General features: G+C 33.2%; 1 protein-coding gene across 2 annotated transcripts in view; it reads right to left on the reverse strand.

Moving 5' to 3' along the window:
• Window positions 1-27,697, reverse strand: part of LOC140443677 (carboxylic ester hydrolase-like) — a 73,088-nt gene that overhangs the window by 18,803 nt on the left and 26,588 nt on the right. For both annotated transcript variants that reach the window (XM_072535051.1, XM_072535050.1), the window contains 6 exons: window positions 23,642-23,790; window positions 20,845-20,944; window positions 20,563-20,757; window positions 17,480-17,665; window positions 11,798-12,154; window positions 2,038-2,219 (listed from right to left, as the gene is read on the reverse strand). In XM_072535051.1, the coding sequence (XP_072391152.1) occupies window positions 2,038-2,219; window positions 11,798-12,154; window positions 17,480-17,665; window positions 20,563-20,757; window positions 20,845-20,944; window positions 23,642-23,790 (1,169 nt within the window). The remainder of the gene's footprint in view (window positions 1-2,037; window positions 2,220-11,797; window positions 12,155-17,479; window positions 17,666-20,562; window positions 20,758-20,844; window positions 20,945-23,641; window positions 23,791-27,697) is intronic.

Consider the following 27,697-nt stretch of genomic DNA (forward strand, 5'->3'; position numbering starts at 1 on the left):
AATAAGTCACAATTAAAGGTTAAAGTACGTTTATTGACGTTTCAATTTCCACTCAAACATTAGTAAATAAAACAAAATCTAAGTAACAAAAAAACAAAATTTGTTTAATTTACTAATCTTTGTATTTTGAGAACGATTTCCGAAGTGAAAATTGAAACGTCAATAAACGTACTTTAACCTTTAATTGTGGCTTATTCCCATTTAAATAGTAATTAATGCTCCTAAATCAAGGGTTTCTTACACGGGTACACAGGCGCTTATTTTTGTGTTCGAACGTGTGTGCATATGTACGTGCATGCTCGAGTATGACTAAATTTTATGTACAATATCTGAGAATGGTATTAGGAGAAGACGATATAATTTCGAATTGTACGAGAAGTATAAAGACATAGTTGATGAAGAGATGTAATATCTTTCATAAAAATAAGTAGGCTTAGATAAGCTGGACATGCGCCAAGAGCAAATGAAAATAACCCACCCAGACAAACCCTATTAGCAGCACCATTAAAAAAATAGGAGTAGAGGTAGACCAAGACTGAGATGGAGGGATGGTGTGAATAATGCCAACAACGGTTGGCGATGGTTGTTGGCGATGAACAAAAACAATCGGCGAAATAGACTGGGAAAGGTCGAGGCCTAAGTAAGGCTATAGCACCACTGACGATGAAGATGTACAGCTGGTTCCTGCTAAAACTGATACGACTTTTAAAACATATTTTGTAGAAAATTGAGGAGTGTATTTTGAAGGATAAATACTTATTATTTACATACTGTCACTGTCACTGCCAAATCTTAAAATTTGTCAGATAACTTATTCTGTTCAACCTCAAAAAATGGCTCCACATGCTAGCAAATAACTAAAAGCGAAAATTGTAACGAAATTAGAAAATTGTTGGTCACTATCTGCCGTAGCGAACCATTTTAACATAAGCAGAACAACAGTTTTTAATATTAATAAAATATGGAGAGAACAATAAACTCTGGATAGAATGCAAGGTTCTGGAAGACCAAAAATATCTATCGCTCATGAAGATCGTACGCTTTTGGAGAGATTAGAAGAGAATCCTTTTGAAGATGCGAAAACTGCAAGAATTATGTCACAGTTTCCAGGAAGAAAGACAACAACTTGGCGCAGAATTACAGCATCGCGTCTTAGGTACCGAACTGCAGTAAAAAAAAAACAAACTCTTACACCTCAACAAAAGCAATCAAGACTTATATTTTCTTTAAACCATCAGCTACAAAATCAAGATTTTTGAGACAGAGTAATATTTGCAGATGAGAAAATTTTTCAATCATCTAAAAAAGGCAAAATTGGGGTATATAGACCAGATAATAATAGATTTAATATGTTGATAGATATCGAGCAGCTGGTCATTTTTGCGCCAATGTATGGGAATGGATTTCATCTAGAGGAATGGAAATGGTATGGCGTATTGACGGCAGGTTTGTTGGGCTGACTTATCTGAGTATTCTAGAAAACATCATGTTTCCCAGTGTAGAACAGTTGTATCCAGAAAATAATTTTATCCTTCAACAAGATAATTGTCCTGTTTACACTGCAGATATAATAAACCAGTGGCTCTAGAATGACAATATCGAAACCTTACCATGGCCCAGCTACAGTGCATATTTAAACCCAATCGAGAATGTGTGGGGGGTTATTATAAAACGGTTGTATCGGCGTAAGTTTATAGCTCAAAATGCTGTTATATACTGATAGTTCCCAGTTATCTTTTAATTTGGTTACAATTCGTGCTTTAATATATTGTTGAGTTGTCATTTGTTTTATTCCTTAATAATAATAAAAATAATAACTAGAACCCTATTTTATGTAAAAACTATCATTTATATACTCTTTACTCTTTATAAAATGCAGGAATTCAAATCAAAATTTAGACATTAATAATTATTACAATTTATGAATTAACATATGTAATCAATTGTTTGTTTATTTTATTATTTGTCTGTCATAATAAATATAATATAATAGTGTTATAAATGAATATAATATAATAAAGTAAAATAAGTACTTACCCGAACCATAGAATATGGATTGTTTTCTGTGACTGCTTTGTTTCCGTAATAGTACTTCCTCAGTGCTTTCGCTACCTTAACCTTATCAGATTCATCGACTGTGTCATATAAATCACATAAATAAATTATTATATCATTCCATTTTTCTTCAAAGAGAGACATTACTTGATTCATTACAAAAACTAAAACAAAGGTCAATTATATCAACTACGTCTCATATTTGTATACAATTTTTGTAAGACATGTTTTGCCCAAAATACGATTTTTTTTTGGGTTTTGTTACTAGACATTGCTACTTTCCGGATGATACTGAATTAGATACTAGTTCTTAATATTTATTTATTTTTAAATATCTTTTGATCTTCCCATCACTATGGAGATAATCTCTAACGATTCCTATCAAAAAAGGTGATCCATCTTTAAAAACGTTAAACTCACCTCAAGGGCCAATCTCTCTTACCTGTATATTATGTAAACTTCTAGAAAAAATGGCTAGTAAAAGATTACTTTGGTAACTTGAACAAAATAGTATTCCCGACCAATTTGAATCAGGCTTCAGACCCAATCGATGAAACATGGATAATATTTTACTTCTTCTATCAACAACTGCGCATGTGCTACTCAACAAATTTTATACCGAATTTTTTATACAACTTTATACCGATTTCTGTGATACTAGACAAAGTCAAAAGAAGCTATCTGGTAATATACTTTTATAAAAAAAATTTCTCACAGATGGATCCTTTAAAGTAATTACTGACGGCAAAATATCCACACATCACACAATCAAAAATGGTCCCTCACAAGGATCTGTCTTAAGCGGCACACTATTTTTCCTTAGTATAACCGATTTAAGTTTCTTCATAAATGATCATGTACAATATGGAATATATGCTGACGACATACTATTATTCTGACATGAAAAGGTCACATCCACCACAAACACTTTATTACAGGACACGGTTAATAAGATAAATAACTGGGCCAGTCAATCAGGCCTTAACTTCGCCCCATTCAAATCTAGTTTTTCATCTTACCAAAAGAAAAAACACGCAACTTCCAACCATTTCTCTGAATATAAATTTTCTCCAAGTAGTAGACCAAATAAAGTTTGGCATTATTTTTAAAACAAACTTTCCTGGAGCTGCCATCAAAGAATGAATCTCCGTAAATCACTAGCTCATTATAGTTGGGAAGCTGATGAGAAAACACTACTAAAAATATACCGAGTTCTTATCGGCTTCAAATTTGACTATGGTAATATTCTAGACATGTCATCAAGTAAATTACTACTACGTTCACTAAATATAGTACAAAATACTTTTCTTCGGCTTTGTCTAGCAGTATTCAGATCCAGTTCGGTGGAAAGATTCATGTAGAATGTTTCAAACCTTCAATTCATCTAAGACGACGACAACTTTTACTGCTGTTTTTCGCTAGAGTTTCAGCAAATCCCTCAAACTCTACAAGAAAAGCATCCATAATAGATAATTACCAGTTACTAATAATGTTAGAATGGTCCACTATACCAATGTCAATTCTTTATTTAGATAATATCAATCTGTTGTCCACTACCCCTTTCAGGGTCCCTCATACTCCTCCATGGATATACAAACTTCCGAATCTCAATATCGAATTATCTAAATATAATTAAACACATCCTTTCACCATTAAAATGTTATTCTATGAAATACTACATCATTGCAACTTCGATAAGATCCTATACTCAAACGCATCTAAGAGTAAAGAAGGTGTTGGCTGTGCTGTTACAATAACTACAACTACTGTCGACCTGTGTCAACTACTGCTGAACTATATGGAATACTACAAGCTGTGAAAACTCCACTCAACGCCAATAATACTATAGCAAACTGTATTGACTCTCTATCATCCATGTACTCGATAAGAACATTCTATTCACCCAATAGTCTAATAAATCCAGAGTATTTGTAATCGTCTTTAAACAATAGAAGTAAAGTAATAATATTGTGGGTCCCATCAAACATTGCTAGTGCATGTAATGAAAAAGCCGATCTAGCAGTAAAACAATCCTGTTCCGTAAACTTAACAACAAAGATTCAAACATCATTAGATCTTAAAAGAACATTTAAACAAAAAATAATGGGCCTTTGGAGTGATCATTGGAAAAGAAACAATACCAAGTTAGGCGTCATCCAAACATTTTCTACCACCAGCTTCCACCAATAAAAAGAAAGGACAAATCTATTATTCGGAGATTAAGAATAGGACACACACGCCTAACACATGGGCACTTAATGAATTCTAGCAATCATATTTTGTGCAGTACTGCAACACCACGACTTCCGTAAAACACGTACTTCTTGACTGTCAACAGTACCTAACGGCCAAAAGTAAATACAATCTTGGTAACAACCTAAAAGACATTCTTATCTCAAACAACAGTAACTATAAAAATGTATTAAACTTTTTAAAAACACAAAGCTATACAATTTAATTAAACAAAAATGTATTCCAAAACATATATTGTAGCTAATATTGTCCCCAATCTAAAAGTACATATTAAAAATAAAAATATAAATGTAAATTGTACCTGTTTCAATGACCACTAGCAATCGAGACACATATTTCAAAATACAAAAAAATATTACACCATACTATAATATATAATTATATATAATATAATATAATATAATATATAAGTTCTCTCAACATATATCTTTCTATACGGCCTATTTTTATCATTTAAAACTTTTATCCTACTTTCAAAGTAGCTGTACCAGGAACTTTAATACTACGAAATTTCCTGAAATTGTCTCAAATTAAGAACGCACTGCGTATCTGCGAAGACTAATAAAAAACAGAAAATGTATGCAACTAGCAAGGAAAAAATAAATCTAAAAAATTGTATTCTGGAACCTAAAGATGAACCTTAGTGAATATAGAATTTTTTGGGAATGGGAAAAATTTCATATCCATCTAAAGCAATGTGAGACAGAACGAGGAGTTGTCTATTCTAGAATACAAATAGTATAAAAAAATACATGTGGGTTTAGAACATGCGGTATATTCTTTTGCAATTCCTCTGCTCTTGACTATTCAAAATGTCTTTTGAAGGTATTTTAAACTGAAGGTAATCTGGATGAGCACAAAGATTTGCAAACACTTATTGAACTAAATGAAACAATTTCTTATAAATAATTTTGTGAAATAGTTGGGAATTACAAAATTAAACAGCTATGTCGAAATAATTGTAAAACTCAATCTGATGATTACTAAATATTGAAACAAATCTTTTTAGCATTTACAGGAAAGTCGTCCGTAGAAAATTCTCCAAACCAAGAACAAGACAATATTTTAGAAAAAAAAGTAGCAGTTTTAAAAACAAGTGAAGTTATTTTCGAGATAAATGGTATACCTGTAATAATAATAGATACAGATAGTAGTACTAAAATTGTAAACATACCCAAAATCGAGAACGCAACCTTAATAGCACCCGAGAGAGAATGAAATTTTCAACATTCAAGGAATAGAGGATCATACAAATCAAATACTAAATCAAATGTGACGAAACCGATGAAAAAAGATCTATCGAAAAAACCCGAGAAAATCATTTAACATTTTTGAAAATATATCTGTAAATGCTACAAATAAATCTATTGCGACTTACGTAATATGGTTAGATACTCCAGCACGAAAAGGAAAGAAGCAAACTCAAAAGCTTCCATTTGTTCTAACTTCATCAGATAGAAGAAATATAGGAAAAAAATTTAAAATAAATTAGAAGGGGAGCGGAAAAAAAATAGAGGAAACTTGAATAAAAAAAACAAAGTTTGAAAGAAAATAAAAAGCTTGAAATAAAACAAAAAAATTGGTATTTGTTAAAACTCTAAATATTTGTAACAATGTGGTTGAATGAAGTGATAACCACAACTATGAAAATTTATCAAAAATATTGTTAAACAACTAAAAATGAAGACAGCCGTCCATACAATGAATGTCATTGTATGGACGGCTGCCGTAGTCGTTGCCGTCGTTCCAAGGCGTATAGTACGAAATGAACGCGCGCACACACATCGATCTTTGTCGACCGACCAGAGGACCAGTTGCGTTTTTTGGACACTCCTCAACGTACGTAGCTCTGTGTTTCTAGTTTCTACGCAGTTCTGTGTTGTTCATTGTGATTTTGTGTACTCCACCTTTTCCTTGTGGATTAACAAACGTCATCGAATAAATGTCGTGTAGTGTGCGTGCAAAACATCATCGATAAAAGTTCCACCGAACTTTTATCGACCGTCCAAATTCAATGTGTGTGCACCTAGCCTAATGGTGTTAAGCGGAAGGCAATGAAAGGTTTTTGTGAAAAATCATTGATGTTGATACACAGCGAAATCAAACGAACTGACATTAACCTCTTACTGTAAAAAGATTACATTTGATTAGAAAAAATATTTATAATGACAGAAAACAAGTTATTCCCAAAATTACGAAGTGCGTGCAGTAAGTACATGACTCATTGAATTCCGTGAAAGTGAGAAACAGTTAAAAAGAACAATTTTTATTAAAAAATGATTCGGTATGAAAATTGGTTGCTTTTTTTGTGTATCCAACTTAACATTTTTAAGTAAATGTATGTTGATGGAACTTTTAAATAATGCACAAAATTGTTTACTCAAATATTTACAAAGTAAATGTATGTTGATGGAATTTTTAAATACTGCACAAAATTGTTTACTCAAATAATTACAGTTCAACCACATGAAAATGGACACTGTGTGCCGTTGGCATTCTTTTTGCTTTAAAATAAGTTACAAATTCATATGTGACTGCCTTAAATTGTTTAAGGAGTGTAAAAAATTATTGAACCTAGCTCTTAGTCCCTGGATTGTGAATGCCGATTTCGAAAAAGCGATCCATGCATTTGTAAGTGAAATGTTTCCATTCTAAATTTAATTCGTTATTTATTTACAATCCGCACCCAAATTATATTCTAATTTTAAGAAGTTTTTTTAAATGAAACTGTAGTAGTTTTTTTTTAGAACTAATAAAACATCGTTTAATAAGGAAAGCCCAAAATAGGGAAGACTTTGCAGAGGTCATCACCAACCTTCGCTAAGAAGACTGCACCTAAAGAAGAAGAATAAAACATATATAAATCTGAAGTCAGGAGTCTTCGTCTGCACCCCAATGATGATTGGAGAGAGTTTTTAATCTGTTAAGATTTGTCATGCACTGTCAAGTTTTCAATAAAATGAGAAAGGTACTTTGTGCAAGAGAACTAAAATTGGACTTGAGAGTTAGGCTAGCAAGGTGTTATATTTTCTCGACTCTGCTTTATGGGATAGAAGCATGGACACTTAACGCGTCGACTGCTAAAAAGTTGAAAGCCTTTGAAATGTGCGTGTATAAAGGAATCCTGAAGATATCATGGACCGAGCATGTAACAAACAACGAAGTCATGAGAAGAATCAACAAAAGAATGGAAGTGTTGGAAACCATCAAGACACGAAAGCTGCAATACCTGGGGCATGTTATGCGTAATGAGAGACACAACCTACTTCAATTGATTATACAAGGGAAAATCCAGGACAAGAGAAGTGTAGGAAGAAGAAGAATCTCATGGTTGCGTAACTTGAGGGAATGCTACGGATGCACATCAATTGAACTATTCAGAGCAGCAGCATCTAAGATCAGAATAGCCATGAAGATTGCCAACCTCCGTCGCGGAGATGGCACGTGAAGAAGAAGAAGTCAAGTTTTGAGATCTTTTAAATGGCATTTCCAAGTAAGTTTACTGTCAAAAATGTGAGTCCTAAAATCCGTATACTCTTTACTGCTGCTAGACAAGTACCATTTATGGTAATTTTAGGATTTATAGTACTGGCTGTCCTGCGAGAAAACCTAATGATTTTTGTCTTCTCAGTCTCAAATCCACTTACTGAAGTCCATTTAAGCAATTGATCAGTAGCATTCTGAAGCAGTTTGCAAGTGGCAACAAAGTATTTTCCTCGGCAGAAAATTATTAAATCATCTACGTAGAGTGCAAACTTGACTGGAAGCTTAATTTTTTTACATATATCGTTTAAAGTAAGTAGAAAGAGTGTAGGACTAAATACCTACCCTTGGGAAAGCCATTAGTTTGTTTAAAAGTCCTAGAGATTTTACCATTTTCTCTTACGTTAAAGATTCTATTTGTTAGAAATTAATTAATAAATGAAGATATTATATATTTCTAGATAGACTATACTTCTCGAGTTTTGTGATTGTGCCAAATCTGATTGTACCAAATTTATTATTTTATATTTTTTTACGTACTACAGGAGTCTTTTATTGATTATTTTCTCCATAAGTTTGTACATTGTACATGTGAGAGAAATTGGTCTGTAGGAATTTGGATCAGTTGAAGGTTTGCCTTGTTTTTAACAGGAATAATTATAGATTTTTGTTACAAATTTGGAAATGATTTTTTGGTCCATATTAAATTGTAAATTTTAAGCAGTTAAGCTTGACTAGGCCTAGAAAGATTTTTAAAAAAGATAAAGGGAATGTTATCTGGATCTGTAGCTAAATTTTTGCAACAGTACAATGTGTCTAATAATTCTTGTAATGTAAACGGCATATTTAGAAAAATTTGATCGGATTTTCTGGTATCAGATAAACTGGAGTTTAGATTAATATACATGCGAAGCTTCCATTTTGAAGTAAGTCTATTTGTTGCTTTCTTATGAAAATTTTCACCCAGGATGTAAACAATTTATTGCCAACAAGTGACTCTGCTGTTTTGAATAAGTATGGCAGAAATTTTTGAATAAGTTTTCATTCCTGTCATGTATGTTAATTTTTTTCCAAATTTTGCTAGAAGGAGTGTCAGTATTTATGGATAAGACGGGTTTTTTCCAAAAGTCTTTTTTGCTTTGTTTATTTACATACTTAGATTTGGCTCTCAGTTTTATAAGTTGATTAGATTTGCTTTAGTACTATCTCTGCGATATTTGTTTAATACTACCTTACTTTGATATATAGCCAGAGAATATCTGTTATTCCCCCAAGGTGTTGCTTTACGCGAGGAAGAAATTGGTATTTGTCCAATATTTGCTTCAGAAGCGGAGATTAGACAGTTATTGAAAGCGGCAATATTTTCATCCGCATGTTTTAAAAGTTTTAAAATATACTTAAATTGACACTTCTATAAAAATATGAAGTTTTCTGAAACCAAAAAAGTGTGCCAAAAAGTACCTCGAGAGCGTCAAAAAATTTTGATCATAAAATAGCACAGTTAAAACAAAATAGAATTGATAGATTTGACCTAGTCAAACGTATTTCATTTAGAATTATAGCACAATAAAAGTCTTGTTTTAATTTATATTTGTTTAATTGTGTAAGGATAGGGAATGTTTTTACACTTGTATTGTTTGTCTCATATATTTTCGAATTAGCGCAAATTATTTCAGTAATTTTTAAAAACAGAATTATTATTAAAATAACTAACAAAATTCATAAGCCAGATCAAAATTTCTAATAAAATTTCTAAATCAATCACTAGCATTTCTGAAAATAGGAACAAAAATGAAGTGAGTATAATTAAAACATCGAGTTAGAATCTATGGAGAAGCTATTAAAAACGGAGTCAGTAGGTGTGGTTAACGATCATACCAATATGGCTCTGGGATCAGGGCCTGACTCAATAATATTAAAACTGCTATACAAATATGACTAGTTATTCAGAAGATCTAATCATAATCTAAAAAAGTGCAATACATTTTTAATAAACTATGATTTATTTATCCCGCAGTCAACACTAAAAACACGACATATTATACATAAAGATAAATTAATACAGTCAAATATCAAGTTGTATCTGAAAGAGATAATAGTATAAATAATATTTTAAAGGGTAAAATGAATATATGGTATGAAATAAAAAAAAAGAAATACGTTCGTTATACAACTTATATGTGATGAAATACGGATGAATTTGAAATCCGGAAAGGTATCCGCCAAGGCTGCATACTCTCTCCGATGCTTTTTAATTTCTATGTTGAAAATATATTTGCTGAAGCATCAGAAGACACGGAATTAGGCATTAAGGTGAACGGCATACCAATTAGCAACCTACGCTATGCGGACGACACAGTGATTATAACTGATAATTTGGAAGATCAGCAGTTATTACTTGATAGGGTGAATAGCATAAGTAAAAAATATGGCCTCAAAATCAACATTTTGAAAACGAAATATATGGTCATTAGCAGAAACCCTCCAGAAAACCCGATATAGGTGCATAGGTGACGATCGCATAAAACGCGTGAAAACTTTTAAATACCTTGGCACCACTATCAATGACCAATCGGATCCACAACAAGAGATAAAAACCCGAATACAAATGGCAAGACAAGCTTTTGTGAAATTCAGACCGCTCCTATGTAATTAAAACCTAAATTTCGAAATACGCTACAGAATGGTCAAGTGCTACATATGGTCCATCTTGCTTTATGGCATGGAAACGTGGACTTTGAAAAAAACATCTATCAACAAACTTGAAGCATTTGAAATGTGGTCATTGACAAGAATGATGCGCATACCTTGGGTGGATAGAGTTCGAAACGATGACGTCCTTAAGAGAGCCGGCGTGGAAAGAGAACTCTTTGAATTAATTAAAAAACGCAAGATTGGTTACCTTGGGCACATATTGAGAGGAGCAAAATATGAAATACCACAGTTAATCCTACAAGGGAAGATCGAAGGTAGGAGAGGAGCCGGCCGCAAACAATTATCCTGGTTAAGGAATATTAAAGAATGGACAGGAATACACAATGCAGGCGAGCTGTGCCACGCCGCCAAGAACAGAATTCTAGTAATGAGATAGTCGCCTACGCACTTTGGTGTATGGCATGTTAAGAAGAAGACAACTTATATATTTGATAACTACAAATTAACTGACACTTAAAAATTTAGTTCAATTAACAAAGTTAGAAAAGTTTTTATTAAAAAAACAAAATTGAATATCTGCCGAATATCACAATGGAAATACTGTGTAGAAATAAAAATAATTATGTTGCAGTAATTAATAAGAAATTTTAAGATATTTATGATGAAGATATTTGAGTATTCTCAAGAATAACACGATCTACCTTACTTATAAGATTTTTTATGAATACTATTAATTTATTTTCTGAAGTACGGGCCATCACTTTGTTTACATATTTGTATACTAACCTGTGCAACGTTATCCTGAAGATTTTTTAGTAACATTGCTTCTGCTACTGCAACTACGTTGAGAACAAGAAACCATTATTATGCACTATCACAATATAATATAACAGTTTTTATAAAAGTATTATAAAACTAAAAATATTCGAAAAACAACAAACGTAAACAATCATAATACACGATCTGTCAAAACGATCATAACAATATGGCCGAGGCGAGGTCGTTTTTAATCACTTGATGCCCTCTCCATAGATTCCAACTCGATGAATCGAAATAATATAATTCCACTATCTACAAAATACACAGAACCAATTTTGCCGATATTAATTTTTATAGAACTTAGTAGATAAATACTTAATTCGCCTAACCATAGAAGCGAACGAGTATACGGTCTTCGGAGTGAACTGGTATTTAATTAAAAGGGTTTTTTGACTTCGGAAGCGAACTAGTGTGCTCCGCGTTACGACACAAGTTAAAAACTTACGGAGAAATGTAATTAAAAAAGCCGACCCAACGGACACATAAATATAAATATAATGATAACGATTAAAAAAAAATATATTGTACTTACAGGCTGTAGGAAAAATTCCTTCGTCTTTTACATTTGAAGTAATCCACGGTACATCATTTATTTTACCTTCTTTAATTAACTTATAAGGATGATCAGGTAAAAATGGGTTTTCTCCTTTTTCTACTACAGGTCCAAAAACTATAAGAGGAATACCGTCTAAATAAATAAATAGTTTTGTCATGGCTTTCATCAGATCTACGGGACCAACTTTTCTTAGACAATCTACCATATCCTTGGTAGAATCACTACTGCAATTAAGATGACCGGCAACTTCATTTGCTTTTTTTAATGGATATTCTACGATAGACCAAGGAGAGAAAGCAGTACCACTTTGAGAAAGTCCCCGATGAAATAAACCTAAAATATATGAAGATTAACAAAAAACTACTTGATTTCATGATGTGTTTAAGATTAAGTTGTTTAAATGATTATTAAATTTAAATAATGTTAATTTTTTTTTTTCAATAAAAGTAATTGTTTTTTTTTTTCAATTGTTTATCAAACTCTTTAAAACCACTCTGAACCACTATATACAGATACAATTCGGATAAATATATTTAACAATAACAGATACCTAACAAAAAAAAACAAGAAAAATACAGTATGTTGCAAGGAAAATATGACCCCCCTCCAGAAACTCAGCAACCAAGAGTTTCTTCAAAATTTAAGGAAACACATCAATTTGTATTAGGAGCGGCGAATTTTTATGCAAAATTCATGCCCTCAAATGTAACCCCCTACTGCCCGCATCAACCCCCAGTTTTTTTTTAAATAGCAAGTGTGGTCGAGTAGCACATTATTTGAAAGGTATTTTTTTCACTATACGACACTTTATTTTTTTTTTTTATTTACGTAATAAATTTAAAGGTAATTTTGGATTTAACTAATTCATTGGTTAAATCCAAAGAAACAAGTAACGTTTCTTATTTAACAAGAAGTATTAACAAGAAAAACATAAAATTTCACCAAATTAACTAATTATATGTTCTTAGTCACCTCCAATACAATACTTTAATCAGCCGATATCAACACGCCACTGTGTTGAAGATAATTTTTTTTTTTTGTAAAAATATCACTTTTTCATATGATTTTTTTTAGGATAATGTATCCTAATTATCTTTTTTAGTCTTTACCAGGTTACCTTTGATTTGAGATTTGTCAACGACTGAGCAATCAGAGATATTATTGTAAAGATTTACAAAAATGGGTTATTACAGTGCAGAAAGAATAGAATTAGTTAAGCTATACTATGGGAATAATCAGTGTGCTAAGACTACGGCAAGGATCTTCAATACGAACCACCCAGAAAAAAACGTAAATTGTCAATACGTTAAACATTTAACTGATAGGTTTGAAGCTGTAGGTGACGTTAATAACACAAAGCACGAAGTAGACCGTCAAGTGCAAAATAAAGCAGTTAAAGTGGCGGTATTGGGTAATTTACAAATGTATAAGCGACAGTCTATCAGACAACTATCTCGTGCATCTGATGTATCAGCATCTAGTTTATCGAATTATAAAATCCAATAAATTTAAACATTATAAAATACGATTACTTCATCAATTAAACACAGATGATCCTGATCGTCGGCTTCAATTTTGTGAAGAATTTAGTTAAATCATAAATAGCAGCCAACATCGATTGTACAATACGTGTTTTCCGACGAGTGTACTTTTATGTTAAATGGTGAAGTAAATAGACATAATTGTCGTTATTGGTATAACAGTAATCCTCATTTATTCACGGAGAAACATACACAAACACCTCAGAAATTAAATGTATGGGTTGGCAATTTAGGGAATAACGTTATTGGACCTTTATTTCTTGAAGGAAATCTCAACGGAACAAATTATTTAAATTTGTTAAAAGACGTTATTGATCCGGTTGTCACTGACACATTGGAATCTGATAATTATCTTGTTCAGTATTTCACATGCGAAATATATGTCATTTTTTCGCTGTATGAATTACTATCATTCTACCACAAGTGTACAATTATTACCCTACTCCAACCCCTTTTTACTCTAACTTCAACCCCTCTCCTTCAGAAATACAGGGAGTTGTAAGATAGAAAACGAAAAAGACTCTCTCTTGCCCGCTGAGTTTCGCTACCAGCAGACGTACTCTCTTCTCTTCCCTGTTGACTCTCGTTAGAACAGAGGTATTCTCTCTACTGTGAACTGCCGCTAACAATAGACATTCTCTCTCTCCCGCTTATAGTTACCCGAAAAATACAGCAAATAATGTTTCAAATCGTATACAGACGCAAATGACACCCAAGTCAACACAACTTATGGCAGATCTCCATCCCGATCGTGTTCCCTCAACAAGACCTTTCCAAAAGATCTCAGTAGATTACGGAGGTTTTTTCATAATCCGATCCTCTCATCTTAGAAAGGCCCTGTTATACAAAGTATGGGGTAGTGGGTAGGAACTCATTGGATTACCTTGGACAGTCCTATCAGGGAAAATGAATCAGTCCCTGCCCTCCACAGATTCCAGGTGGTCCCTGACCCGGGGAACTAGTACCTGTTTAGGCTCCCAAGAGCAGCTTTAACTTAACGCTTCGATATCGCTTTGTAAAATGTTACATTTACTCCATATTGCTATATGGTGTAGAAACCTGGACCATAAAGGCCAATGTGATGAACCGATTGGAGGCCTTTAAAATGTGGGTATTTAAATGACTACTTAAAATATCCTGGACAGATCACACAACAAATGTCGAAGTATTAAATCGAATGGGCAGAGAACGAGAATTACTGCCAATAATAAAAAGAAGAAAAACTGCTTATCTGGGTCATATAAGGAAGATAGAATGAAAACGGAGCATCGGAAAAATAAATACTCATGGCTTAAAAACATAAGAGATTGGACAAACCTCGATGCCCGTGCACTCTTTAGAGCCACACAAGACCGAGAGGAGTATGCCAAAATTGCCGCCAACATTCATTAATTGGATAGGCCATCATAAGAAGAAGATACAAAGCATACATAGCCTTCTTCATACGTATGACCACCAAATGTATACATATCGAACTTGTCACCGACTTAACAGCTGATGCTTTTATTCTCACCCTTGAAAGATATATCGCAAGGCGGAGTGCTCCCGAGATTATATGGTCAGACAAAGCTACTAATTTCTATGGTGCCTGCAATCAGGTTCTTAAGTTAAACGAACTCTTTTAAAGTAAGAACTTCTCGCAGAGGATCAATAATTTTGGACTTGAAAACCGTATTTGTTTTAAAGTTGGAGTATCTCATAACCCTTCTGCCAGATTAAAGGTGCCAAATACTATCTTTATCGTCTTGTAGGAAATCTTTGTTTTACCTTTGAAGTTTTTTATACAATAATTTGTCAAATCGAAGCCATTTTAAACTCAAGACCTATCACTCAGCTCTGAAATGATTCAAATGATCTCTCAGTGTTAACGCTCGGACTCTCCCTTGTAGGAAAAAGTCTCACAAGTCCACCAGAACCAAATCTCTCAGAAATACCACAAAACCATCTTTCCCTCTTTCAGCATATCTCGAAAATTCATTAAACCTTTTGGAAAAGGTGGTCGATGGAATATTAGCATATGACCCAAAGTAGGAGTAAGTGGAACATCGCTACTGATCCTTTAAAAATAGGTGATGTTGTACTAATCAAAGATGAAAAGACTCCTCCACTCCTCTGGTAACCCGTACAGCTTCCCTGTATAAAGAACAACCGCGAGTGAAAGCCTGTAAATACCGCGAGTGTGTGTGCAGCAGAAGTATTGGTAAGACTTTTGATAAACTTAACTTTCTATAAATTATACAACCCTTTACTACTTATCCTAATTTATTTGAAATATTCCCATGTAATACAGTCCTCATACAGTGAAATTATATTTATATTCCTATGTAATACAGTCCTCATACTTTTTTTTTAAATTATAAAGAAACTCTTGATTTCTTAGTCTCTGGGGGAGGGGTCAAATTTTTGTTGGAACATACTGTGTCAAATAATACACATTAGTAAATCATTAACATCTTGACAGACGTATTGTGGTTCATCATTGAGCTTTAGCAGCTCAGACAGTTTAAATAATGATACAGGCAATACCAACGTAAACATTATATATGTGCCTATGCCCCATAGGTAGTGTGCGAAGAATAGGAAAAAATGAAGAATTTTGGAGGGCCCTTGATTGCGAGATGATCGAGATTCCTGTAGACGAAAAGTGTTTTGCTGGGGGTGATTCGAATGGACATATTGGTAGGGAAAGAGCGGAAATAAAAAAGAATTCAAGAAGGTTTATGGATAAGAATAGGAAATGATGAAGGAAATAGTATTATTGACTTTGCAGTGGCATGGAATTTGGCTGTCAGTAATACGTTCTTTATGAAGACTGAAGACCATTTTGTCACCTATAGTAGCAGGGAAAGGGAATATTAGATAGATTTTGTGCTGTGTAGAAGAAGTCAGCCAATAGAGGTTACCAACTGTAAAGTGATAAAGGGTAAGTGTGTAGCTAGTCAAAACCGACCGGTGATAGAGGACACTAAGATAAAGGTGAGGCGGAAAGGAAAGTAAGTCAGACACCAGAAAGTTAAGTGGTAGTAAAACTAAAGGATAAGGATTTGTCAAGAGCCTTTAAGATAAGAGTGCTGAAAAAGCTTGGAAAAGAATATACAGTTAATGACTAGTGGGAAGCCAACAATAAAGTTGTGATGGGAGCGAAAGAGGAAGTTTTAGGAAAAACATCTGGTAAAGGGTCTTCTAGAGATCTAGAAACTTGGTTGTGGAACGATGAAGTGTAACAGAAGATAAGAGAGAACAAAAAGGTTAGAAAAACTTATGACAGGTCTAAAAGAGAGAAAGATAAGGATATATACCAGGTAGCAAAGAGGAAAGAAAAGCGCACTGTAGCTACTGCATAGGAAAAATCGTCTGCAAAGCTGTATAAAGAGTTAGAAACACTTGATGAGATAAAAAGATTATACATCATTGCTAACCCAAAGGGCAAATCATCAAAGGACTTGACCCACGTGTGGCAGATTCAGAGTGCGGATGGAAGACTGTTAAAAATCGATGTAAAAATAAAGCAAAAATGGTATGAGTACTTTAGAAAGGTGCTAAATAAAGAAAATCAAAGGAGATACAGAATGGTAAGGCAGTAGGGCCTGATGTAACACCTGTTGAGGTTTGAAGGGCTCTACGAGAGAAATAGATTGATATTTTGTGGCAAATGTTGAGTAAGATCTATGAAGAAGAAAGAATGCCCAAGCATTGAGAGAGTGTGAGATAGATCCATTGTATAAATATAAAAATGAAATTTGGAACTGTAGGAACTATAGGGAGATAAAGTAAATGTCGCACATAATGAAAATTTGAGAGAGAACCGCAGAGCAAAGGTTAAGGGAAGAGACATCGATATGAGAAGGACAGTTCTCATCTCAGAAAACTAAAATAATAGTAATTAGCAAAGAACCAATCAGATGTAAAATCGAAATTGGCATCAGTTTAAAGTATTAATGTTAAAGTGGGATCTCGTATAATTTATACCAAAAAAATTGCAAGCTGTATAATAAAACTTTTACTCCAACGTGTTAAATATTTTAATAACTGACAAGATTAACAAATTTTAGTTTTCAACTATCTGTATTAGGTAAATTTTCAAATTATATGTATTAATTTATTAAGCAGAATTTACCTTTCGATAACGGAGAAAAATAGTGATGGTGAACGCTAGATCCTCCTGCAGATAGTCCGGTAATTGTAACAGAATTTGGATTTCCTCCAAAATATTTGATATTATCCTTTATCCATTTTAGCGCTAAAACCTGATCTTTTAAGCCATTATTACCAGATACTACGTTATCTTCAGTACTAAGAAATCCTAAAAGGAAGAAGGACTAATAAATTCATTATCTTTATACAAAATGAGTTAGAATTTAAAATTAATACGAGGAAAATTATATTGGGACATTTGGGTAAAAAGCAAATTTATTTTTTACTTATTAATAATAATTACTCATTACAATCGACGGTTATGAATATTTTCATAGCTCATGAAGAGAAATGGCACGTGCCGTACAAGAGTTTAATGGAACAAACTCACTTAGCAGACCACCGCTACCAAAAATAAACTCTTGTAAGAAACTGGGTGCGCTGTTACAATTTATGAACACTGAAGTCCTCCCAATTATATCGAGGAAGCTCATACATTAGAATATTTGCATATGCTGCATTACCATGCAGCAATAGCAATCGCTAATGTTATGGGCATTAAGATCAGAACACGACGGGTTACTAATATCGAAAGGACAGATAACAGAGTTGCACTTTGCTAATTAAAATTGAAGCACTACGTAGGGGCATTGGTCAAATCACCGAATATGTTCGAGATATAAAACAAGTAGAAAAGTAATCAGAAGAGCTGAAGAAATAATGATAACCACCACAAGACACTCACAATATAATCCAGCAAACAACACAGCATAACAGTGCCTGGATACATTAAAACAAAAACTTTCCGTTTACTCAGGCCGACTAAGGAGATACAAAATTAGTAACAAACGAAAATCCGACAATATGCTTTTTGAGAATGCCGAGAAGGCGTTCTATCGGAAACTCAATTCTACTGCAGAAAGTGCCAATAAATCGTACCCAAGCCAAGAATAAATGCATGAGTTTTGGTGAAATCAACTTTCGACACCAGCTGCTCTTAACACCAATGCTGGATGGATCGAAGATACGACGCACAACTGCCAACACTACGTTACTGCTCCCTACGAACCCTTTACTACTGAATAAGTTTCAATTATCAAAAAGCTTCTTAACTGGAAATCTCCTGGACCAGATGTCATTCAGAACTTCTGGCTTAGGAAGTTCTGGAGTATTCATGAGTGCTTATCAGCATTAATTAATTACAGTATTTCTAATCCGCAGAAAATACCATCTTTCCTAACCCAGGGAACAACTTACTTAATACCAAAAGATCAAAATAACACCCAAGATCGAACCAAATATCGCCCAATTACTTGTCTTCCAACTCTGTATTAATTGCTCACATTCTGTGTAGCCCGGCGTATCTACCAACACTGTGCTCTAAACAATATCATAAAGCCTCAACGGAAAGCGTGCGCTAAGGGTTCCATGGGCTGAAAAGAACAACTTAACATCGACTCTGTCATTTCTAACCAAGCATATAGCAAAAAAAGGAATCTCTTTACTGCTTTCATCGACTACAAGAAAGCGTTTGATTCAGTGCCGCATGAATGGCTTGTAGATATATTAAAAATATATAAAGTCGATGATAACATAGTGACCTTTTTAAAACATATAATGTCAGATTGGAAGACAAAAAATCACCTCCAAATACCTGGTGGAAAAAGTATCGAAAGTGAAAATATTGCATTCAACCGGGGCCTATTTCAAGGAGACTCGTTGAGCCCACTGTGGTTTTGTCTAGCGATGAACCCAGCTACTGAACTCTACTGAAAAACATCTATTGTATATGGATGATTTAAAACTATTGGTTTCTACTCGATACCACCTGGATCAGATGCTGAAAACAGTGGAAAATTTCTCTAATGACATTAGTATGCACTTCGGCCTTGACAAATGCCGTGTCTTAAATATAAATCAAAGGAAAGGTTCAACCCGGTGGATTCAATATGCAAAACGGCCAGAATATCGAGGCCATGGTATGTATATGTATAAATACCTCGGAATAAAGCAAGTGCGGAAGATTGACCATAAGCAAATGAAAACTGAGATAACTACTGAGTTTATACGAAGGGTAAAACTTACCAAAACTTACTTAATCAAAGGTGCGGTACATGCCCGTGCGACGCGATCCAAGCGCTTTCTTGTTTTAACAGACAATTGCAAGTCACAAGTTGTTCATTCGCTGACATGAGTAGTTGTCTGTAGTGTTGTCAAAGTTGTTTTGCACTTTTTTGCTTAAAACATCTAATGGACGAACAAAGTTATTTTTGATTTTTTTGTTGTATAAAATACAATTATACAAATAAATTTGTATAAAAATGAAACAAGTTTATGAAATTCTACGGCGCCAGAGCATAAGAACCGGAAAGATATATACGATGTATGGAACCGAATAAAAAATCAATTGAAGAATAGTACTATTTCGACTAAAGACTTAAAATAGAAGAGAGACAATTTAATGTCGACATACAGAAGGCAAAAACAAAAGTAGAGACCTACACAGACTGTCACGGACCGTAGAAGAGCTATGTCTGCGGTACGTTGCCGTCCGTGCTCATCGGCTATGCGCGATGATCTGTAGAATCGCCGATCGTGGGAAGCCGCTATAACATTTACAAACATAACTAACATTTCAGAATATGATTTGAGTGATTACAATTGTTTCGAAGGTTAACCTGAACAAACATGGGTTTCAATTGAACAAGCGTATAAGTCCTCCTATATGCAACTGATAGAGTTATACTACAGATTCTCATAATGTTGCTAGCACTGATATTAATTAATATCTTCTTAATCCAAGTAAATTAGCGTTATTATTATTGTTTTTTACTATCACTTTCGATATGTTAAACCAGGGTTATAACGGAAAAGATATTCTTGTTGAAAAAATTGTCATGCGGGATTTATTGGAATCAAAAATGTTAGCGCGCTTAGTGAATAATTAATAAATTGGATTCATCACGAAATTATCATTCAAACTTATTATATTCTACCATGGTCACAAATCCTAAATCCTAGTATTTTTGTTGATTTAGCTAAAAACATAAATGTCTAACAACTTACCTAGAATTGCCAAACGGTAATTAAATGTGACATAGACTACATCCTGGTCCATTATAAAATCTGGTTTAGCCATATACGAAGGAGAACCAAATTGATAGGCACCACCATGTATATGAACAACAACGTCTAAGTTTTCATCTCCTTTAATATTTATAAGTGGGACATAAACGTATACGTATAAACAATCTTCAGAACCTTAAAATAGTGCAATAAAAATTTTATTTTCTGTAAACGTATCCCCCTTTGTTTTAGGGAATAAATTAAGAAACAATTTTTATTTACCTAGAAATCCCTTCATCCCTGGTATAGGAATATATCCTAAACACATGTATGTCTTGTTTCCAATTAATTGTCCTGTCCATTTATTAGCTGGCTCAGGTTCCTTAAATAGTGACAACAAAATTTTTATTTATTTTAATTTTTATCTATTTTATTGTTACAATCTAAATTAAAAATGTTAAACATCTCCAGAAGATGCCAACCTCTAGTGTTGGCGAAACGTCGAGAACTAATCTCAGAAGACAACGGCCTAACAGCCCGAACAAACAGTTTAACAAGTTAGACGATGGCCGTGAAAGCCTAACGCAGTTTAAATTAAAAATGTTTGTACTAGTTAACCATTCCTATGTTAACTCAACAGAAGTAGAAATCTCAAAATTTCTTAGTTTTCTAAATCAAAAGCTTGAAGAGGGAGGAAATACGTCTAAGCGAATAGTAGAGGAACTATACGTGAAATCAAATCTTAACTGTCTTTTCTCAATTAAAAAGATTTTTAAAATTTGAAATATTTGTTGGTTTTCATCTTTTGTTTTTCCGAATGTTTCTCAAACAGTCTATATCGCTGTTGACTGCTTATAGTCCAGTCGAGATCTATCGAAAAGCAGGTCATAATGGACATTTTCCATAGCAGTCTATTTTTTTGTAGCATCTTGTACTTAATTTTTTATTTAACAAAATCTAAAAAAATGTAAAATAATAATAATAATTAATTTTAATGTGTAAATTATTTTAAATATATATATATATATATATATATATATATATATATATAATGAAAAAGACAGAAAAGATTTGATTTCACGTTCAAAGCGTCTATGTATCTATTGATACGTATTTCGACTTAAAAAGTCTCATCAGAATAGTTATTCATAGCCGTTCTTAACGTGAAAAATAATCTTCTGTGTCTTATTAGAAGCAACAATAACATGGCTTCGTTATGGACGCAATAGCGACATCTGATAGAAAAATCGGTAAGATAGTTTCGAAACATATATATATATATATTTAAAATATAATATAAAAAATATATAAAACATATATAAATATAATATATATATATATATATATATATATATATATATATATATATATATATATATATATATATATATATATATATATATATATACAAACAACACAGTTTATTAGGGTTGCAGACAGAAAATTGGCCGGGATGTTAATGAAACACTCTTTTGACTTTTTGTCTAGCTTTCGGAAGGGTTTTATTCCTTTTTCAAGACACTGTAATAAGAAAAATATGTAAATATTTATAAAATATTACAATTCTTCAGTGCAACTTACTAGTCGTTGAGATTATTTGTAAAAGCATTGACACTCAACATTAATAACACACATATAAAATATAAAATAATGGATAAAATACATTTTAAAACTTTTAAAATTTAGGTACACATAGTAAACCTTAGTTTATTGCATCTTTTACTGGTGTGTTTTAACTCTGACACATTAAGAACAGAAAGTAAAAACCCTATGATTAAAAAGTAATTGGGTGTACTTAATATTATATTTATTTTTAAGAAATACTAGAGGCCCATCTTGGGTAATTTACTTTTTAATTTTTAAACATGTCTTAATGGTATGCAACATGTTATGCATGCAAGTGTAATTTATGTACAGGTAAATATTTATTTTATTTTGGATGTTTTTCCAGTAAGTAACAATAGAGTTGCTCAGTTTATCTATGTCAGACTTTTTATTGATGCACGATGTACTAGATTTTATGGAACACATTTCCAAGAAAACACGTTTTGAATGGTTCTTTTCCTTTGCCAAAATACAGGAATCCTCGAAATTAAATTCATGTTTCAACGTTAATGCATGTTCTGCCAATGCACATGCATTTATTTTTTTGGTTTTTATATCACTACGATGTGAAATCACCCTACTGTGAAAATTACGAGATGATTCTCCTATGTATATTTTGTTACAATTGATACACGGTATAGAATAAATAACATTCGATGACTCCTGTATTGTGAAAGGATCTGTTGTTTTTGTGTATAACTTCGATACCGTTTTCATATTTTTGGTCGTAATTTTTAAACCACTAACATTTTTGAAGATGTTCGTTAGCTTCGGTGTCAGAAATGGAATGTAGGGAGGCAACCATAAGTTATTTCAGATGGTATCACTGATGTGTTGTGTGTGTCAGTGTCAATTGCCGGACCTCATTGTTATGAAAATTTTGGTAGTCAGAAAATTGCGAAAATCCTTGAAAATTTCCCAAAATCCGAAAAGGATAGGCAGTAAAAGAAAAATTGATCATCAACGTAAGCAATCGTGTGATTATTTTGTCCACGAGTGTATATAAAATATTAATTTTGTAGTAACATTAACCATGTCTAACCTGAAGTTAAGACATACAAAATCAATCAAGATGTTATAACCTCAAAGTTATAAAAAGTCTTTTGGTCAATAGAAGAAATACATACCGATATTAAAGCGACTATTATTAAGCAACTAATTTTATTCTTAATTTATACTTATAATTACAGATGTAAATGGTCTTGATTAATAAAAATCAAACCAATATCAATACGATCATGTTAGGTCTTTTAGTTGCTCAGTAGCTAGTTTCGAGAAAGTTACGGCTCTTCAGGTGATCAAGCATCTCCTTTTCTGGCCGATGTCATCCATAGTTACTTACTTTTCCATAGAAACCATTTTATACCAAAACTATCTTTTGCTACCTTTTAATAAATTATTTTATACTTATTTCGGTAATACCTAGACCATGTCTGTTACACTATTATAAGTAATCAAAATACTCCGTACTTACAGCAAATCTTAAATTACCAACAGGTGGTTTTGCATATGGAATTCCTTCAAAAGCTAAGAACTGTCTTCCACCAAACGATTTTTTATGATATCCTCGTACAGTGCCTTGTGGTGTCTTAATAAGAGGTTCATCGCCGTTCACATGATACACTAAAAATTTATATAATAATTATTATTAGCAATATAGAGGGAGTATTTAAATAAAAGAAGTAATGCAGTATTAGCGATAAACTGGTATTAAAACATGAGAATAATATGTTATAAATAAATATGTTTTAGAAAAAGAGCAGAAAAAATGAGTATATACCAATATGTATAAAAAAACTTCAAACCATCCCACTAATAAATAAAAGTACCAACAGAAAGAGCTCACGTACATGAAAATAATTAAATAATTACAGAAAAATGAAAAAAAAAATTAATGCGGGGAATCAAAACAGAAATTTAAAGATAAAATAAAAAATAAAATATTTCGAAATAGTCAAGGTACATGGCTTTCATGACTGGTCTTTGGTATAGACATTGTCATTGAAGTTTATAATACATTAGTTCATTTCAAAACAGCCTATGGTAAACTAACAACCATATTCTTGAATTATAGTCCACGTAAATTGACTTGACAACATACATCTATCCATATACAGAATGAATGAACTGAAGTCTTTTAAGCAAGGTAAAGGTAATAAGCTGGCCCCAAAGTTGTCCAACTTGGCTTTTGAATATGCTAGAAGTATGTAGAGTTGAGCAAATGTGCAAAATGTGAAATTTGTATATTATACATAATAGGATTTTACCAAAGAGGCTTTTTAAAAAACAGATCTTCCATTGATCACATATCTACATCAGACAAATATTGGAAAAAACGACAGAGTGCGACATGGACTGACATTACATCGTCGAGTTTAAGCCAGCGTACAATACAGTTGCCATACTTCCATTATATTCGGCTATGCTTGAATTTTGAATACCAAAAGGATTGGTAGAATTAATTAAAATGACAATGAGAAAAGAAAATGACAAAATTGCTGTTGGATCAACCCACTACCTTTTATTAAAGGTGCCACTGACAAGATCAGTAGAACTCTTAACCCTCTAAACATCAAAACCATCTTTACTACTCACTTTAAGTTGTCCAATATTCTCAGATCCGTAAAAGACCAAATCCCCAATAAAGACCATGGTGTCTACGAGATACCTTGTTCCAGTTGCCCACGTACATACATAGGACAGACAAACCGACAAATCCACAACCGTATTAACGAACATTCTATATCTGTCAAACATTCGGATACTACTTCAGCCAGCCCTAGCCCAACATCACATTCAGACAGACCACAAAATAAATTTCGAAAAAGCAAAAACCATCGTTCCTATCCGCCACTTAAAATCGAGAATTATTCGGGAAGCCATTGAAATTCAAAAACGGCCTAACAGCTTGAACACGAGCGATGAAGCTAAATGACTGCTGGCAACTTGGCGATCGCTGCTTCAGCGACACCCCGCCCTTCGCGCTCAGACGGTCACCGCGCATACTGAGAGTATAAAAGCAGATACATAGAGTAATACTGGTGGTCACTCGACACTAAGGAGTAGGCAGATTGAGACCTTAGTGCCGTTTGACGGTTCTTGTATTTATACAGAACACGATACTGGTACGTCACGAGTGAGGGGAGTAGGCAGATTGAGACCCCAAACTCGAACGGAACCGTATCATTCTTGATAATGGCTCCAAAATGTGTTCCGAAACGTCGAGTATTAAATTCTCAACGCGGTTCTTTCCGAGAACATAGCCATTTACCTGACCACTGATATTGATTCGAACATAATTAATTAGACCAGTGATTACGTATGGATGCGAAAAGTGGACTCACCCAATTCAACAGTGTGAAAAATCAATTAAAAATATTTAAGCGCAAAATATTAAGAAAGAATTTGGACCAACCCATTGTTGCGAATGTTTATGGAGAATTTAAATGAACTATGACGTGGACGAATTATTGTAGAGAGCAGGCATTGTTACATGACAAAGTCTATAAAGACTGAACTAGCTTGGCCACATAGAAAGAATGCCAGGTAATTAACTTGTAAAAGTAATCCAGAGATGGAAATCCCAAGCAAATAGAATAAGAGGAATCTACCTTAAAAGTTCTCGTTTGCGTTATTTTTCTCTGTCGCACTTGGGGAACGGGCTAATATTGCAACGATCACTCTATCTCGTATTATATGTCTATGCCTCAGACCGCTACAAATATTATCTCTCCAATTGTATTCCTTTATGCAATCCGAATGCAAGTACGTCTCAGCTGTGAAAACAATATTTCTGTTTTCCATATGCAATTGTTTAATTTTTTGGAGACAAAGTATAGTCTAGTCTAGTCTAGTCTTAACTAGCGCATATCATGCCTTTCCATTAAGTGTCTATTATTTTTGGTTTTTTCCCACAAAATCATATATTATGCTTGTTTTGGAAAGTGTTTCTCTGCATTCAGTGTAACTAACACATTTCTTCTACAAAGTTTGTATGTAATCGTCGGAAGCATTTTTTCATCTCATTGTTTTTTCTAATTCTCGGCCTTCCCTAAATTGTTTAAACTGATTTTAAGCTCATGCCCGCAAATAATATGAAATGTTCGATTGTCTGAAGTTTGAAAATAATTTTTTATTTAAAATAAACAAGAGGTAAATATAACAAAGCAAATACAATAAGGTAGATAAAGCAAATGATCAATTCAGTAACATTAAAAAAATGTATATTACTGTTTAAGTATGTTTAATAATAATGCATTACCTTTAATTTATTATTAAATGAATTTCCTCTTAAATTAGCCACACGCTGCTGTACTTTTTTGAGATCTACTATAAGTCTAAGGCAGTGTCAGCTTGAAGAAAAAAAGAAACTAACCGAAGAAGTAAGTCTCCGGAAGACCACCGTTCAACAGAAAGAAGATAATGATCCGAGTACCCTGGACAATCTTAAAAAGAGTCAAAAGAAAGATAATGACTTAAAACTCATACCAGAATGGCTTATAAAGGAGTAAGATAGATTTGGCAGTAAATAACCAAATACAGTGAAATTATAAAGGACCACTGGGCTCAATCAGAATCTCCGTATCTTTCCATTGGTCCATACCAGAAGTGGGAAAGTTTCAAAGTAGTATGTACAGTTTAACAAGTGGCACTATCGAAATCGAACATAAAAAGTGTGTTGCGAGAACTTCATAGCAGCTTTTCTAAAGGACTTTTTGGTGTCAAAAGCACATTCACCAGAATTCGAGAAAGATTTTATTGAATCAATTGTCGCCAAGATGTAGAAGATTGGTGAAGAAATGGGATTTATGTAACGATAGGAAAGGCCATAGTACAAGGAATGGTGAAAAATAGTACAATATCTTTCAGGAGAGCCTTTTGAACGACTTGCAGTGGATATACTTGGTGCACTTCCGATGACAGAAAGAGGAAACAAGTACTTAATTATCGTAATGGATTATTTTTCAAAACCGCCTAAAATTGCAGCCCTTTCTAATCAAGAAGCGACTACAGTTGGAGTAGAATTCATAAGACACGTCGTATTTAGACATGGAGCAAGAATTAATGAAAATATTGTGTATTAAGAAAATTCAGACTACGTCTCTCCATCCACAATCAGACGGAATTGTCGAAAAACACAATAAACTGTTTGTCAATACATTTCAATTTTTGTCTCTGATAATCAAAAAGAATAAAAAACTGTAATTCCCCTATCCCTGTTAGTATATAAAAGTTTCGAACATGAACTTGTTTTTCTTCATTAATGATGATCACCAGAAGAGAAATGAAGCTTCCTCAAGATCTTATTTTTGGAAGATTGCCTCTCCGCGAAGAAGAACGTTTACCACTGACGTACATCGAAAATTTAAAGAGTAAGTCTTTCATGAGTCAGATGAGTCTTTCTCATCGAAAGTACAACTTTCGAAAGAGGTGACCCAGTATAGTTATACAATCTCTGACTTAAGAAAGAACTTTTTACGAAACTTAATAATACCTGGGAAGGCCTGTACACCGTCCTACAGAAAGTGTG

Source organism: Diabrotica undecimpunctata, chromosome 6, assembly GCF_040954645.1.
Source record: "Diabrotica undecimpunctata isolate CICGRU chromosome 6, icDiaUnde3, whole genome shotgun sequence".
Classification (NCBI taxonomy): Eukaryota; Metazoa; Arthropoda; class Insecta; order Coleoptera; family Chrysomelidae; genus Diabrotica; species Diabrotica undecimpunctata.